General features: G+C 41.9%; 1 protein-coding gene across 1 annotated transcript; it reads left to right on the top strand.

Moving 5' to 3' along the window:
- Nucleotides 1-1,140: 1,140 nt before the first annotated feature.
- On the top strand, nt 1,141-5,624 carry MTG2 (mitochondrial ribosome associated GTPase 2). The gene is made up of 6 exons (XM_079321661.1): nt 1,141-1,454; nt 2,231-2,378; nt 2,956-3,071; nt 3,345-3,563; nt 4,228-4,366; nt 4,760-5,624. Exons 1-6 carry the CDS (start codon nt 1,236-1,238, stop codon nt 5,152-5,154), a joined length of 1,236 nt encoding a protein of 411 aa, XP_079177787.1. The 5' UTR covers nt 1,141-1,235; the 3' UTR covers nt 5,155-5,624.
- The last annotated feature ends 9,760 nt before the right edge of the window (nt 5,625-15,384 follow it).

The raw sequence follows: 15,384 nt of genomic DNA, 5'->3' as shown, positions 1-15,384 counted from the left end.
TTATCCAACCACAGCCCCACGCTATGAAGTCTCAGCCCCCTGGCTTGCCCCCTTTTCCCTCGCCGTTGTTTCTGCATTTTGGGTACCAGCTGCCCTCGATTCTCATGCTAGAAAGTAATTGTTTCGTCTAACCACACTGCGAAGAGAATTTACAAACACCTAATATGAAGTTTCAGAGTTACACACTAAGCAGCAGAGATTCTGAAAAATATAAAAGCTAAAATCCAAGGCATCAAGATGATCTTTAAGCTTCCTTCTAACTCAAGTTACTCTGGATTCTGTCACCCGTGGGCTGTCTCCGCTCTCAGGGCGCCGCTCCGGGGACACGGGGTTGGGAGGGCTGGGAGAGCTATGGGGCTGTGAGGGCTGAGGAGGGGATGAAGAGGGGCTGAAGCGGGGCTGTGAGGGCTATGGGGCTATGAGAGCTATGGGGGCTGTGAGGGCTGAGGAGGGGATGAAGAGGGGCTGAAGCGGGGCTGTGAGGGCTATGGGGCTATGAGAGCTATGGGGGCTGTGAGGGGCTGTCAGAGCTATGGGGCTGTGAGGGCTGAGGAGGGGATGAAGAGGGGCTGAAGCGGGGCTGTGAGGGCTATGGGGCTATGAGAGCTATGGGGGCTGTGAGGGGCTGTCAGAGCTATGGGGCTATGAGGGCTATGGGGCTATGAGAGCTATGGGGGCTGTGAGGGGCTGTCAGAGCTATGGGGCTGTGAGGGCTATGGGGGCTGTGAGGGGCTGTCAGAGTTATGGGAGCTGTGGGGGCTGAAGCGGGGCTGTGAGGGCTATGGGGCTATGAGAGCTATGGGGGCTGTGAGGGCTGAAGCGGGGCTGTGAGGGCTATGGGGCTGTGAGGGCTATGGGGGCTGTGAGGGGCTGTCAGAGCTATGGGGCTGTGAGGGCTGAAGCGGGGCTGTGAGGGCTATGGGGGCTGTGAGGGGCTGTCAGAGCTATGGGGGTTGTGAGGCGCTGTCAGAGTTATGGGAGCTGTGGGGGCTAAAGCGGGGCTGTGAGGGCAGGCGGATGCCGGGCTGAGGCGGAGCTGTGAGGGCGGGCAGGCAGGCAGGCAGGAGGAGCTGTGAGGGCGGGCAGGCAGGCAGGCAGGAGGAGCTGTGAGGACGAGCAGGCAGGCAGGAGGAGCTGTGAGGACGAGCGGGCGGGCGGACGCTGCCGGGGCGCGGTTTCTCCACGGCGGCTGCGCCCGGGAGGCCGAGGCGGGCCCGTGCCGTCCCGTTCCCTCCATGGCGGTGCTCTGTGGGATCGGACTGGGCAGCTCGGCTCTCCCGGCCGCTGCCGGGGCCGTGCTGAGGCGCTGCGGGGCCGGGCCGAGCGGCAGCAGCCCCTGGAAGCCGGGCCTGCTCCTGCTCCTGCTCAGCCCGCAGGCTTTCTCCACGACCTGCGCCCGGTGCGCCAAGGACAGGCGGCTGAGGAGGAAAAGAGCCATTTCCGAGCGGCAGCTGGTGAGTGCTGGGCTCTGTGCGAGTTCGGGGTGCCTCAGACACAGCTCCGACCTCTGAGTGAGGAAAGACTGTTTAAAATATAATTGAATAGTGAGGAAATGCGTCTGCCCCGCGATATTCTCGGTGTTCAGAGTGATCACAGTGGTAGCGATCCCTTCCCCTTTGGTCTCTTTGGGCTGGACGCATCCATAAGTCTAGAAAGCAAAAAGTCTTTTAAAGCTGAAGCTGTAAAAATGGTACTTTAGCTTTAAATCTAAAATACTGTTGTATTTCTCACTGGTTTTTTAGTCTTGCAGTGTAGTCAGCTGCCAAACAAGCATCACTTTATGTCAGAGAAACTTCAGGATCCTAGAATTAATTCTTCATATTATTTATATATTTACACATCTCTGAAAATCTTACTTTTTAATTATCCATAAATCACTTCCCATTAAAAAACATAGTTTACTGTCTCGCCATGTGGTGGTGCCAGATCCTTTCTAAGAGAAGCTTTTTAGTAGTAGTATAAATTTGATTATTGAAAGTTCAGTTGAGAGGGGTTTCTTTTTCAGTTGCTTCTCTTTGGTATCATAACATTAATAAGATTTTTTTTCTCTCGGGTACTATTTGTGCCATTTGATCTGTAAATGGCAGCAGAGTTCTGATTTCTTTTGTTTTTAGTGTTGAATGGAATTCAACATGGCTAAAAACAGCAGGTCTGCCTATTAACTAAAACTTCTTGGAAGATGAGTCTGATAAATTGCATTTAAAGGGAACAATCCCCACCCTTGTTGCAGACTCGTTATTTCGTGGATCAGCGGAGAGTGCGTGTGGTTGGAGGGCAAGGAGGAGGAGGAGGCCATTCCTTCCACAGTGAGCCCAGAAAAGTGTTTGGAGGTCCTGATGGTGGAAATGGAGGTGATGGGGGTCATGTCATTTTTAAAGGTAAACCTCACTGAATCTGTTCTATGTTGTCTTATTGCTTAACACCCCCCACCCCAGCAAAAACAGCCCTATGTGGATGGTAAGAAGTGGTAAATGGCAAAAAGGTTGAAATGGTTTTTCTGTATGAGATGTCTTTGCTTTTGAAGTTTTGCCCTGAGCACTGGTAAGGCAGACATAAATTACACTGACAGCTTTAGAAAGAATTTTGAAAATCAAAGTATTTTACAGATACTTTAGTGCCTGGTGCCTGACTGTGTTATATTAAGGCTGAGATCTGATTACATTTTTCTCTTAAGATGAATAAAGCTGCTTCTACCACCACCCTGCTGTAAAATCTAATCTAGCAAATTAATTTGGGTTTGGAATGACCACATTAATAAACCTAAGCAGCTAAATACAGACAGTTAAACTTCATCACAGATTAATGTTAGTCTTCCCTGATATGCTATTGTTGAGACAGTAAATAGGATTTACACTCATGCAACGTTCAAAAAGGGAAAGAACAGTCAAGAGGTGACTTTTCTGTGCCTGTTTTACTGAAGCAGTGTGTTCAAAATGTGTGTTTTTTGCTTTACAGCTGACCAGCAAATGAAATCACTTTCTTCAGTGTTCCCCTTCTATCAGGGTTTTCATGGAGAGAGAGGAGGAAGCAAAAACTGTTACGGAGCTAATGGAGCACACATGTATGTTAAAGTAAGTCAGTGGATGCTGCTGTGTGCTAGCTTGCTACCTGCCTGATTTTTAAGCTGGAGAACCTTATTGTGAGCAAATCTCTTGTGTGATGAAGAGTAAATGTCTGATGGTGCTGTTTGAGTTCAGAAAGTGAGTTTGATTAAATATAATTCTCGTTTTGGGCTCCTCACCTTGAGAACATGCAGGAGTGGTTTTCAGCAGATCTGAAACTGGCTGGAGGATGTGCTGCAGGCTTTGAGCTGCAGTGTAATGCTTGCATCTCTTCACTTTGAGGTCCCTGTAGGTACTTTGGTGAAGGAGGATGGCAGAGTGGTGGCTGACCTCACTCAGCATGGAGAAGAGTACCTTGCAGCTTATGGAGGAGCTGGGGGCAAAGGGAATCGCTTCTTTCTCTCCAACGAAAACCGCGCTCCGACATTATTTACTCCAGGAGAGCCAGGTCAGGAGAGGGTCCTGCATCTGGAGCTCAAGACAACAGCTCATGCAGGATTGGTGAGTTCCTGTTGGTTCAGCTTCCTTTTGGTTGTAGGATGACACTTGACTGACCAAAGAAATAATGTGTGATAACATTTTCTTAGCCCCTGGCTTGCTTGCTTGGAGATGCAGCTCGATGCTTTCTGCTGTAACTTGATAGAAGGGTGTCCAGAGTGATTCACAGAGCTGTCACTCTCTTGCTTCTTAGTGTTGTCCTACTTTTCTAAAATCCATACTCTACACAGAGAAGATTCATCAGTGATTGCTGATGATGTACAGCAGCTTTGTCTGCTCGTTCTGCAGATTCACAGTATAGTATAGAGAATGCTTTTAAATTGGTTTGCTTTCTCGTTTTTGATTGGGCTTTTTTTTCCTAAATTATGAAGTTGAAATCATCTATTTCATCCCTATATTTCTCTTTTTACAGATATTAAAAATTTGCTTTTATTAAAGCCAGGTTCATCACCCTCTGAAGTGGAAAAATGCTGAGTCAACTTTGAGCTTAAGCTACTTTTGTATATGAGTATGGAAATATTCTTTCACCAGCTGGCAAAGCTATGAAAGTCATGCTTTGCTGCAAAATGTTCTTGATGTGGTCCAACAACTGCAGAACAAGTGGCTGGTCTAGCAGGACTTTGCAGATTTCTTTAAAGACTGAGAAATTTAGGTGTTTGTATTCCAGGTGGGCTTTCCCAATGCTGGCAAATCCTCACTTTTGAGAGCCATCTCCCGGGCAAAGCCAGCTGTGGCTGCCTACCCATTCACAACCCTAAACCCCCACGTTGGCATTGTCCACTATCAAGACTATGAACAAGTGGCAGGTAAGAATTTGAAGTTTGTTTTGTGTACCTTGATAGAAATTTGTGTCACCTTTGTAAAAGCTTTAAAATGCTGTAGAAATAGGTTCAGGAGTTCTGTAGACTTCTTGCTAATTCTAAAGAACTTCAGACAAAACTTTGCTAAAATCCCATTTCACCTTCACTTGTAGGTACTCTGTGCCACACTGTCAATCTGTATTTTGTCTGCACTGGAGTAATCTAAATTTAGGTGTTTTAAAATATAACAGCTGCAAACTTAGCGTGAGTTGTGCTTTAGTATTGAAGCACTGAGACACAATTCTAAAGTAGTGACAATGGCCAGTAGAAGAACTGGGGGGATTTTTTTGGGGGGGTTTTATTGGATCTGCTGGATTCACTGTGAAATTTCTCTTGTAGTTGCTGACATTCCTGGTCTAATCAAAGGTGCTCATCAGAACCGTGGGCTGGGGACAGCCTTCCTAAAGCACATTGAGCGCTGCCGCTTCCTCCTGTACGTGCTGGATCTCTCTGTGCCTCAGCCGTGGATTCAGCTGCAGGACTTGAAATGTGAACTGGAAGCATATGAAAAAGGCTTGTCTGAGAGGCCTTGTGTTGTGATTGGGAATAAGGTTGACCTTGCTCAGTCCAGGATCAATCTGCCACTCCTGAGGGAGCAGATAGCAGAGAGGGTCATTGCCTTGTCTGCTCTGACAGGAGACAACTTGGAGGAGCTGCTGCTGCATCTGAGAGAACTGTATGACACTTATGTGAAGACACAACAGTCACGAGGACAAAGCCCAGTCAAGTGGTAGAAGCCTACTGCTGTGAGCTGTGCTGGAAGGAGAACAAAGTTAAAATAGTTTGATTTGACTGCATCTCTGTGATTAGGGCTTCTTGTGGGTTGTTTTCGTTAAGATGGAAGGGCACAGCATGGGGATTTGTTCTGGACTGCTGCTTTGGGAAGATTGTTTTGTTTGTTTGTTCACCTTTGAGATGTCTCTGAAGTTTTACAACAAAGCTTGAAAATTGTAATCATGGTGGGTGATGAACTGGAAACCTGGCACTTGTTTGGCATACTATGGAATGAAGAGGATGCTGTCAGTAGAAATTACTGAAATTCAGGATCTGCAGGAGATGTTGGCTTGTTTTATGAAGTGTGTTGAAGTGACTTTCTCAATTTTCACTAATCAAAAGTTCTGAAATAAAATCAGGTGGTCCCATGTTTATCTGTTTTTATATGATGGCAAATTTCAGTCGTGTCTTAAAACTTTTCTCTTGTTGTGGTTTGGTGTGAGTTTTTCTCCTCAGAGGAGGCAGAGCTCAGTAATTTTAGGGAGGAGCATGGAAGAACTGCAATTAATGACCGAAATTACTTCCTCATTAATATAAATAATTCACTGTATTTAAATGCTGGCACCAGCTAAGTAGCTGAATAAACTGGCCAAGAACCTAATGTTTGAGACTCACTCACATCTGAGTTCTGTTTAGGAATCTCAGGCAGTGTTCTGAGAAATCCTAGGCTTAGATACATCAAATAAAAGAAAAACAGTTTCTTGTGTATATGTGTCCCCTTTTTTTTAAACTATGTAATTTTATGGACTTTGTTCTTAAGCTTTAGGAATTCAAAAATCTTAATTTAGAACAGTGGTCTTTGCCCTCTTCTCATACTGAAAGAAGAGCTGCTTCTGTATATTCTGGTTTTATTTTCTGTAAAAGATTATTATCTTAATAATGGAAAGTCAAAATTAATCAAAACATATTATTAAACTTTTTCATAAGGGACCTGAACAGGCTTGTGAGGTGCTGAGACACAAACACTGTCAGAAATAGAGGAAATTACTGAGTGGATGTGAAAAAACACTCAGCTGTAGCCTCTAACCACTTTTTTAATACACCACTGTGAAGGTGATAATTCTCTCTGCTTCATTCACTGCACATTTTTGATTTCATCCCTGGTAGTCTAATGCCTCTGCATGGAACATCCTTAAAAGCAGGGGTTTATTTCTGAAAAAGTTCAGTCAACTTTAAAGCCTGAATTGATTAATAAATTACGGCAAACTAAGTAATTACCTCTCCTAAATTCATAATCTGAGTATTTCTATTTGTGGTCAGGTGTGGAAAGTAATCTGTGCATTATAAGCAGTGATGTTGGTATAAATAGGATCAGGAAAATATCAAAACTAATATTAAATCCTAAAGTCTCTCATGTTTTGCTTCATCCCTGGGATTTACTGAGTCGAATTAAATAGAAGTTAATATTCAGTTCTGTTCTTCTGTTTGGATTTGTGCAGCATTTTTAGGCTTCACTGCTGTTCTTCCTGCTATTGCTACATCCTCTTCAACCACTTTTAATAAAACCAGGGGAAGGTTGCCTGAACACCAAAGCTGGTGCAGCTTCTTAGCTGATTATTTCCTACCCACAGATGCTTTGCACGCTGTGGCTGTGTTGGAGAACATCAGAGGCTGTTTCAAAAGCCTCAGTGCTCTCAGGAGCTGCCACCCTTCCCTTGGTGCTGAGGTGCCCTCAGTTCCTGCAGGGAGAGCAGGGCTGGTTGCTGGTGTGTGAAAAGCACAGCAGGTTTCCTGACACCTCCCAGCAATGTGCCATTGATCCTGGAGTTGGGTTCTTTGTTCCTAGCGTTTCAGCCACCTGCTCCGAGGTGACAGCACCGAGTTCCTACAGCCAAAGAGGTTCAAAAAGGCTTTGCAGCATCAGGTGCTGCCTCATCTGGCTGTGAAAAGTGCCAAATAGCTGCAGCTCTGCTGCTGGAACAGCTCTTGGAGAAGCTCAGACTTCCCCTGGTCTTTAATCTCTTGGGTCACGTTTCTCCAGGGTCTCCTTCAGAGTGAGCACCAAGATCTCTTGGATCCCATTCCAGTGGAGGCACAGGATTGAGGAGGAATCTCTGGTTCTGCTGTAAATAAAGTATTTGCAATGGAAATGCATTTTGCCTCTAAAACCAGAGAGGGAAAAAATAATTAGTTTAATGGTGAAATGTTTCAGGCAAGGGTTGTGTGCTGTAGGATTTCTTTCAACCTTTTTTTTCTTTTTTCAGAGGCTGGGTTGTGTGGGCTTATTTTGAGTCTGATTTTGGAAGATTTCTTCTGCATGATTCCATAACACCCTTTTGCTTTCCTCTGCTGAACCTTTTGAGGGTGACTTTGCTTCTTAAGCTGGCAGGAGGAGAGAGATATGGTAGATTTTATTTCTCATTCTGACAATAAGCCATGGGAATTCAGTGTGAATTGAAGCCCAGTCAATTCTCTATGGAGAAGCCTGAGCCATAATTTTGTTTAGCACTTTACAGTTCTAGTACTCTTTTGTGTTTTCTTAGTACATGATTACAACATCATTTCAGTGCTAATTGTAGGGGGCTTATATTTATTGTCAGTCTTTTCCTCCTTTGTAAGTCCTTGGAAAATGTAAGTGGTATCAATTGCCCAGAATAAGAAAATCAAATGCTAATGTAAAAACAAGCATTAGAAAGGACAGCACTTTTAAACATGGATACTGAGGACTCGTTGGAGTACATTAACTACAGCCTTGAATCTGTGTGTTTAAGCATGAGACATTTTGCAATCTACTTTACTTACAGTTTCCTGAAGCACTATTTTATTGCCTAATATATATATTTTTTTTTCATTAGGGAAAGATCTTCCATTATTGTCTGTGTCCTTACTAAGAGTCTTCATAGTAGATTTGTGATAAGTCCATAAGTACTCTTGACTTGAACATGCTGAACAACTTGTTACCTGTTCATTAATTCAATTGAAGAATGACAGGAGTGGCTGTGAACCAGAGATGCTCGTGCCCATGGAGTGGGACCTGTCATAGTTTGTACAAGCTATGGGATACAGATCCACCATCCAACTGCTTTTCTGTCCTGTCTGCCATGGGATCCTGTTCATGGGGCTCCCTGCCCAGCACCTGCACTGTCAGTGCATTGTGGAAAGGGCCTTGGTGTGAATTCCAACTCCACCCTGACACTGCTGAACTTCATCCCAGTGTAAACCTGTGCCTGGCATTTCAGGAACAGCTCTGCTTTCTGCTTGGCTTTCATGCTGCACTTCCTATGCCATTCCCCAGCAATTAATTTTGCTGCTTTTTAAATAGGAATTAAATCTGCACTGTAGAGGTCTGGAAAGACTGCAGTTATTATTTAGAGGGGAGTGGGAGAGGACGTTATATTTGTATGCCAATAATGATAAAAGATAATTTTGAAACTCTTGATGATGGAACAGAGCTCCCTTCAAGGCTGCACTCTTGATTTTTCTCTAAGCAGTTCTGAAATTTATCATGTGGCATGTGTCCATTTTTCTGAGTCATAAAACCTAGTTGGTAGGAAGAGAAAGGCAGAGAGATTTTCATCAACCTTGTTTTAATGTTGAGATTGTGTTTGTCCTTCATTTCCCCACTGAGAGTAATTTTTCATCTCCTCTTTTCTGATTGAAATAGAATTGTCCAAGGAGGCCTTAATGGCATCTGATTTGTCATCCATAGGGTTTGAGGTTTTTTTTCTCTGCCCTTGTATATAAAAAATATAGCTTTGACTCCTTGAAATGTGCATTCCTAGCTCAGGTGTCTTCTTTGCATGTTGCTAGATTGTTATGCCACCTAGGGAGGACATGCACTTATGTATTTAATACACATTTCCTGACTGATGAGTGAGATCAGAAGACCAACCATACTACAAATCCATATAATTATGATTTAATAACTCACTCCATTTCAGTAAGAAGGCTGTGGTTGGTTACTTTGTTAGAGTCCATTTTATTCTGGTAACATTCAATTAATTTAATTGGAGTGGGTGGCATAATGCAGTGGTGACCTGGCCTCACTTTGGTGGGCTTTCAAGCTGACTGTAGCACTGCAGCAAACTCAAATGCTGTTATTTTATGTCATGATGAGTGAATACAAGAAGACACAAAACATTAAGAGCCTCGTGCTTATTCAACTACCATGAAATGTTTTACACAGATACAACCATCTTTTAAAACGCACTTTGGATCCAGACTTATCAAGGCTGGTTGAAAAGCTGAAAATGAACTGCTGAACAAATTATCTTTTGTTATTCAAATCCTACGTGGGCCCTTTTTGTCTTTGTAACTGGAGAAATCGATAGGCAATTAATGTGCTGGTAACAGTCAATATTTTAGAAAGCATCTGATGGTTTGGGATCAATTTTTGCATATGGAAAAGCTTCGACATGGTTTAAAGATTTCTCATTTGAATCTTGGCATTTGGGGTCTCAGTGCTTAATTACCTTTGAGACTGGAGCATCATTGTTTCCCAAGGACTTGTGAATCCCCACCCAGTATTTACTTTTTACACAGACTAATCAGCCACTGACAGAAGTTACTATTCCCTCTCTAAATCCAGATAAATTAATCTTCCACTAAATGTGGAAAATGCTTATGACAAAAAATATTTGCATGAGGCAATGTAATTGCTGAAACACTGCTTGTCAAGAAGACATCTGTGATATTATGGATGAAGTATCCCTATTTTGATTATCTTATTCATGAAATCATACTGGTTTGTGGCTCTTCATTTCCTGTTGTTTTCCTCTCTTATAAATCAGGAAGATGAGTTTGGGCAGCTAGAGTGCTTTGTCCAGCCAGGACTCACATTTATCACATTTAAACAGTAACCTGGTAAAATGTCACTGTATTAAATCAATATTTTCTTACTGCATGTCTTTACAAAATGTTTCTTCTCTTCACTTACCCACCCCCACAGCAGACATGTAATGGAAATTTAAAGCAGTGGTGCAAACAAGCAATTATAGGATGCTGAGTTCTGTCTAAAAAACCCAAAATCTGATAACACTGAGTAACTCCAGAGCCAGGAGTTATGGGTTTGAAACTTGTCCCACTGTGTGATGGGTTGTGTGCCATCTTAGCTGTTCCTGTGCTCCTTGTATCTACAGACTGAAAAAAATTATTTTATTTTGGCAAGCTAACACATCTCTGTTTCTAAATCAACCAGAAATTTCCAGCTTCATTAACTAATTTATGGCCATTAGGAAAATGGTTTTGATGGATGAAAACTTTATGGGTTTAATTTTTTTTTTTTTCAATTACAGTACTTTATGTTTCTGAGTGATTTTTTAATCTTCTTTTAGTGGCAGAAACCGAATCATGGAAGACTAAGGTCCAAAATTAGCCAGGCTTGGGAAAGTCTACATCCCACTGAATTTTGAACATTTCAAATTAAAATATCTGTCTGGATTTGGACCCTAGCAACTTGCAGTCACATAGAAATTCTGTAGCAAGACAGATGACCTGAAATTTGGGAAATAATCCTCCAGTGTCCACTTTACCCTCTTCATGGAACTGCAGCCCCTGGCAGTGTTTAGAAACTTTAGGGGAGCTCATTCACACATCTCCTATTTATTTTTAAAGGCATTCAGAAATTCTTTACAGCAGATAAAACTAATTTGTAGATGGGTAAAAACAATTGCCACATGAAACGTGTACAATTTACTAACTGGTGCTACTAATTGATTTCATTATCATTAATTAAATGTTCTAAAGATAGTGATTTTTGTAATTGTTATTCAATGGCTTGAAGTGGCTTATGAAGCTGATCAACAGAACAGCTCTAGAATTGCATGTTAAGACTAAATTAAATTAGTGCTACAGAACTTATTTTCCTAATGTATTCAGCCTGAAATAAAACTGATATCACATTTAGCTAACCAGGGCACTTGATGAATGGGTGCACAGTAGAAAATTTGCTTTTAGTTAATATTCAAGCTAAAAAATTGCTATATTCCCTCTTTCATGCCAGGAAAGGCTGAGTGCTCATACATTAATGGAGAAAATAATTGCAGAGGGCCACAAATGTGATTGAATAAAGAAGGAACTTGTTCAGATTTTCTCAGAAAATGCTATGCCAGTTCTGGTCTTTCAGTTAATATATCTGCTTTTTGAAAGGCAATTTGGTAGATTCTGTCAGCACACAAATACCTCTTCAGAGTCTGCTGTAAAAGTGGCATTTAGGCCGATTAAAATTTATGTTCTGTGCTCTTTTGTTGTGAAGGAGGCAATTCTGATTTGATAACTTGTTATGCCACAGCTGGGAGTGATTCATATTGATTACAAATATTTCCTATTTACAAACGGTGACTGGAAGGCACTTTTCTGAAGTGGTGCATAGTGTTGGTTCTCAGTGAAATAACTGCTGAGGTGAAAACATGGTTATTAAGCTGAGTCAATCATAACAACCTGAAATTCCTGATTTCCCTGGCTTTTAGTCGTTTGGAGCATCTCTCAAGAGGTGAGTGAAGGAAGGTTGAATTTCTGGGTTTTTTCAAGGGAAATCAGTATAATCCCAATGTTTTCAGGGATTATTTCATTTTTGAGATTGTCACTTTGTAGTAGAGGATAGGAGTGTGTGGGACTTGTGAGGGGACAATTTCTAAGATATTTATAATATTTCTAAGATAAGCTCTTTATCTCTCTGAAATAAAGATTAACTCTTCTGTAGGCTTCTGTCTCCATGAGCTCTTCCCAGTGAGAGCTTCAGGAAGGATGTGCTGGGCACTTTGGTCCTCTGTTGAGTTTTTATATTGCCCTGGTGCTCTTTTCTTCCAGTTGCAGTCATCATATTTGCCTTCAGTCTTTTCCTTACTCTGGAATTAAGTATGTGTCAGCATTCCTCTGCCTATACAGTTCCATAAAGTCTTTTGCAACCTTCATTTTGATTTGAAGTTTTAATGGCAGCAACAAAAGATTTTGCTCTTTTCATGAAAGCTCTTGGATAACAGTTTAATTCCCAGAGCACTGACCATAGGATTCATAAAAATACTACATATATTATTTTTTCCCTGTATATTTTGAATACAATCTGAATCAGAGATATTAAGTGTTATTTTAACCATAGTGGTCTATTAAATTTGTGCTTCTTAAAGTATAAATTATTTTCATAATGGAGGGTGATTACTTTGTCGATCTGTCTTCAATCTGTGGACACTGCAGGGTGTACTTGCAGCCTTGTGTTCAAGGGTTTATGTGCAACCTCCATTATTGTTTGTTCTTCAATAAGCAGCTTCTAAAGGCTAAAGCTGTGTGTGAGATGTTAGTTAACAGCTAAAAAATTTACCAGAACTGTTGCTGCCCTCCTAGCAGAGACCTTGTTGTTTGTGAATGCTCAAAGAGATCTTAAATTAGATTATTAACTACTTTGCAATCAGTTTTCCTTCAGTGTTAATTGTGCTGCTAAATCCTAGGATATTGTGTTAAAAATATTTCCAAAGCCACTGTCATATCACAGACACATTTTTGTGCTTAAAAGAACAGATGTTTAAGTTGTGGGTCCAGTCTGCATATAAAAAAACTCCAGTTTTGTCATGAAGCCTTTATAACCCAACCAAAGGCAATGCTTAGTGTCTCTAAGTCATAAAAAAAAAAAAAAAAAATCAAGTTGTAGCCCTTTAAAAATGGAAAATAGTCTTGTTTTTCCCCCACAGAAGTGCACACATAACTCTACCTGTGATGTATGGTACTTGGACTAAATATCAGCTCTCTTTTGCACACAGACTCTGAAAGCAGCTTGCAAATTACTGAGTAAAAGTGTGGGGCTTGTAAGTCATGCTCATGCATCTTTAAATAAAAATGGTTCTGATTGAACGAATCATCCACATTCCTGAGTTTGCAACAAGAGGTGCAGGGACAGAGCTGGGTGTTCTTTGCCTTTGAGATGTTCACAAGTGTTCCTCCCTCAGGCAGTGATGAAGTCAATGCCAGTTAAAATGGTAATACTGGGTTATAGGTAATAAACCCTTCAGAATTTCTAATTGCTTTCCTAAATCCCCTAATTCCTTAATCCTGCAAATGCAACTATATTGACAGAAAATTGTTGTAAGGCAGAAAGGAGGGGACTTAAAGGTGAAGGGAACAGAGGAGTGCTGTGAGTTCCCTCCTGTCCACAGGAACATCTGTGCAATCTTGCATGAAAGGCTGGCTTTGTGGTGTCAGAAATTGAGAGCACTTTTCTCTTTCATGGCTCTCATCCAGGGCAGCTCGCAGGGTTATTATTCTTGTCTGCAGTTCTCACATCAGAAGGAAAGATAACACTCCTTATTGTGCCTCATCTATTTGCAGAACAAGTTCTGTAGAGTGCAGGAGATCTCTTTTAGGACCAGGTCTGTACTGCAAAGTTGGTGTCACTGCTCTGCAGCTGGGGTTGTGAAAAAAATAATCCTGCCTCATAGAAATCACGTTGCTAAAGTTCTTTCTGGCAAGGATGCTAACCTCTGGTCTTCCCATCCTAGTTCTGCTGTGGAAATGAATGGTCATTTACAAACCATTAGCATTCTTTCAAATCAAAATATAATCACATCTTGCTACTTTCAAAGCCCTTCCCTCCCAGCAAATCTCATTAATTACCACAGACAGGTGTTTTTCAACAAAAGCTCCTTCTTGCATTCTCTCTTCTTCTCCAGCCTCTTACTTGAGCTAATGAAGCTCCAGTGATGTCTGTGGAACAATGGAGCAATTTCTGTAACTGCAGGTTGCAGAGCACAAATAAGTGATGGTAATTGAGGAGGGGCCAGAGGAGAGGCTGTGGGGGCAGAGTTCCTCTGTCTGTGTAAAGAGATCTCTCATTACTGGTGATTAGGGAGGAAGCATTTAGAGAGACAGAAAGAAAGTAGCAGTGCTAAAAAAAAAAATTAAAAAAAAAAAAGTGTTTTTTGATAGTTTATTGATATGCAGATGCTGCTGTCGGAAAAGACCACAGACCTTGTTAGGGTGGCCTTGATGTCCTCTAGTTAATGGAGTGGAGCTTTGTAGCAAGAGAGGGGAACTGGCATCACCTCCACACTGTTCCTGAGGGAAGCCACTTATCCAAAAAAGCTCCCTGGCATGACTTGCAGCTGCATGAATGCTGTTTACCAACACTCCCTGCATAAATTGGATGCTTCTCTCTGGAATTAGCCAGGTTTCTTTTCTCTTTGGATGTGCTGTGGAAATGAAGCCTATGTGCTTCCCTGAATATTTGAATCATATTCATAATTACAGCAAGTCTTCCTTCATCATTGTTGAAAACAGGTCCTGCCTGCTTAGCTTATGCCTAGACAATAGGAAAGAGGCATTTTTTAGCAGGTATGGCAAATAAATGATACACAGGTTTTGCTGGGCTGGTTGTCAAGCAGCCCTGCCTTGTTAGTGGTTATGCATTTTCACAATTCATATTGGATTATGCCTGGAAGCTCTCTGTCCCTGCCTCTTCCAAATACATATAGACATTTATATTCTGAACACTGAAAATCAGCAGAAGTCAGATATTCTTTTTAGCATATTTCAGTTAGTCATCAGCTACTTTGAAACTTCAGAGCAGCTCCCAAGGTTTTCAGTATGAAAATCAGGCTCAGGTGTGACCTCATGTTCAGGCATAAGTAGTTATTTTTCCTTTTTATTTGGCAAAGCAAGAGCTCTTATTTCAGGAAGGAATATAAGTATCTTCCCTGCAAAATCCAACAATGAATAAAATTACTTTCAGCCAAGTGTAGATAACTCTGCCCACGTGGAGGTCAGAGACCATGAAAATATTGTGCAAAAGGCTCACAAGGAAATAAATCCTTTTCTTCCCTCTGGGAAAGGAAGGTGTCACAACAGGCACCTTTTCTATCAGAAAGAATGATCGAGTAGTTCCACCTCTCCTGATGAAAAACTGAAGAGAACTGCAGCTGGAAACTGGTGCCTTGGGCACCTTATGGATTTGTCATTTTTAGGTAGATCAGTGGGGTTTGTAACTTATAGGAAGAGTTATTGCTGATGTAACCTCTCCAGATCCCAGCTGCTCTGGAAAAGACCAGAAGCTGGAGACAATGGAGTGATGTGCACTCACCACACCCTCAGGGGCTGTCAGGAACCTGCTCACCAGAGGTAAGAGAAACTCACCTGTTTCAGGAGCTGGTTTTTCTGTGACATGTATATCTGCCTCCTCAGGCAAATCCATAGATGTTTTGCTTCCAGTTGGATTTTATAATTTCCGACAACACCTTGTTCACCATAAAATATTCAGCAAGCTTCTT

This window comes from Erithacus rubecula, assembly GCF_903797595.1.
Source record: "Erithacus rubecula genome assembly, chromosome: 18".
Classification (NCBI taxonomy): Eukaryota; Metazoa; Chordata; class Aves; order Passeriformes; family Muscicapidae; genus Erithacus; species Erithacus rubecula.
The sequence above is the reverse complement of the archived record's forward strand: the minus strand, read 5'-3'. Positions and strand labels throughout refer to the sequence as shown.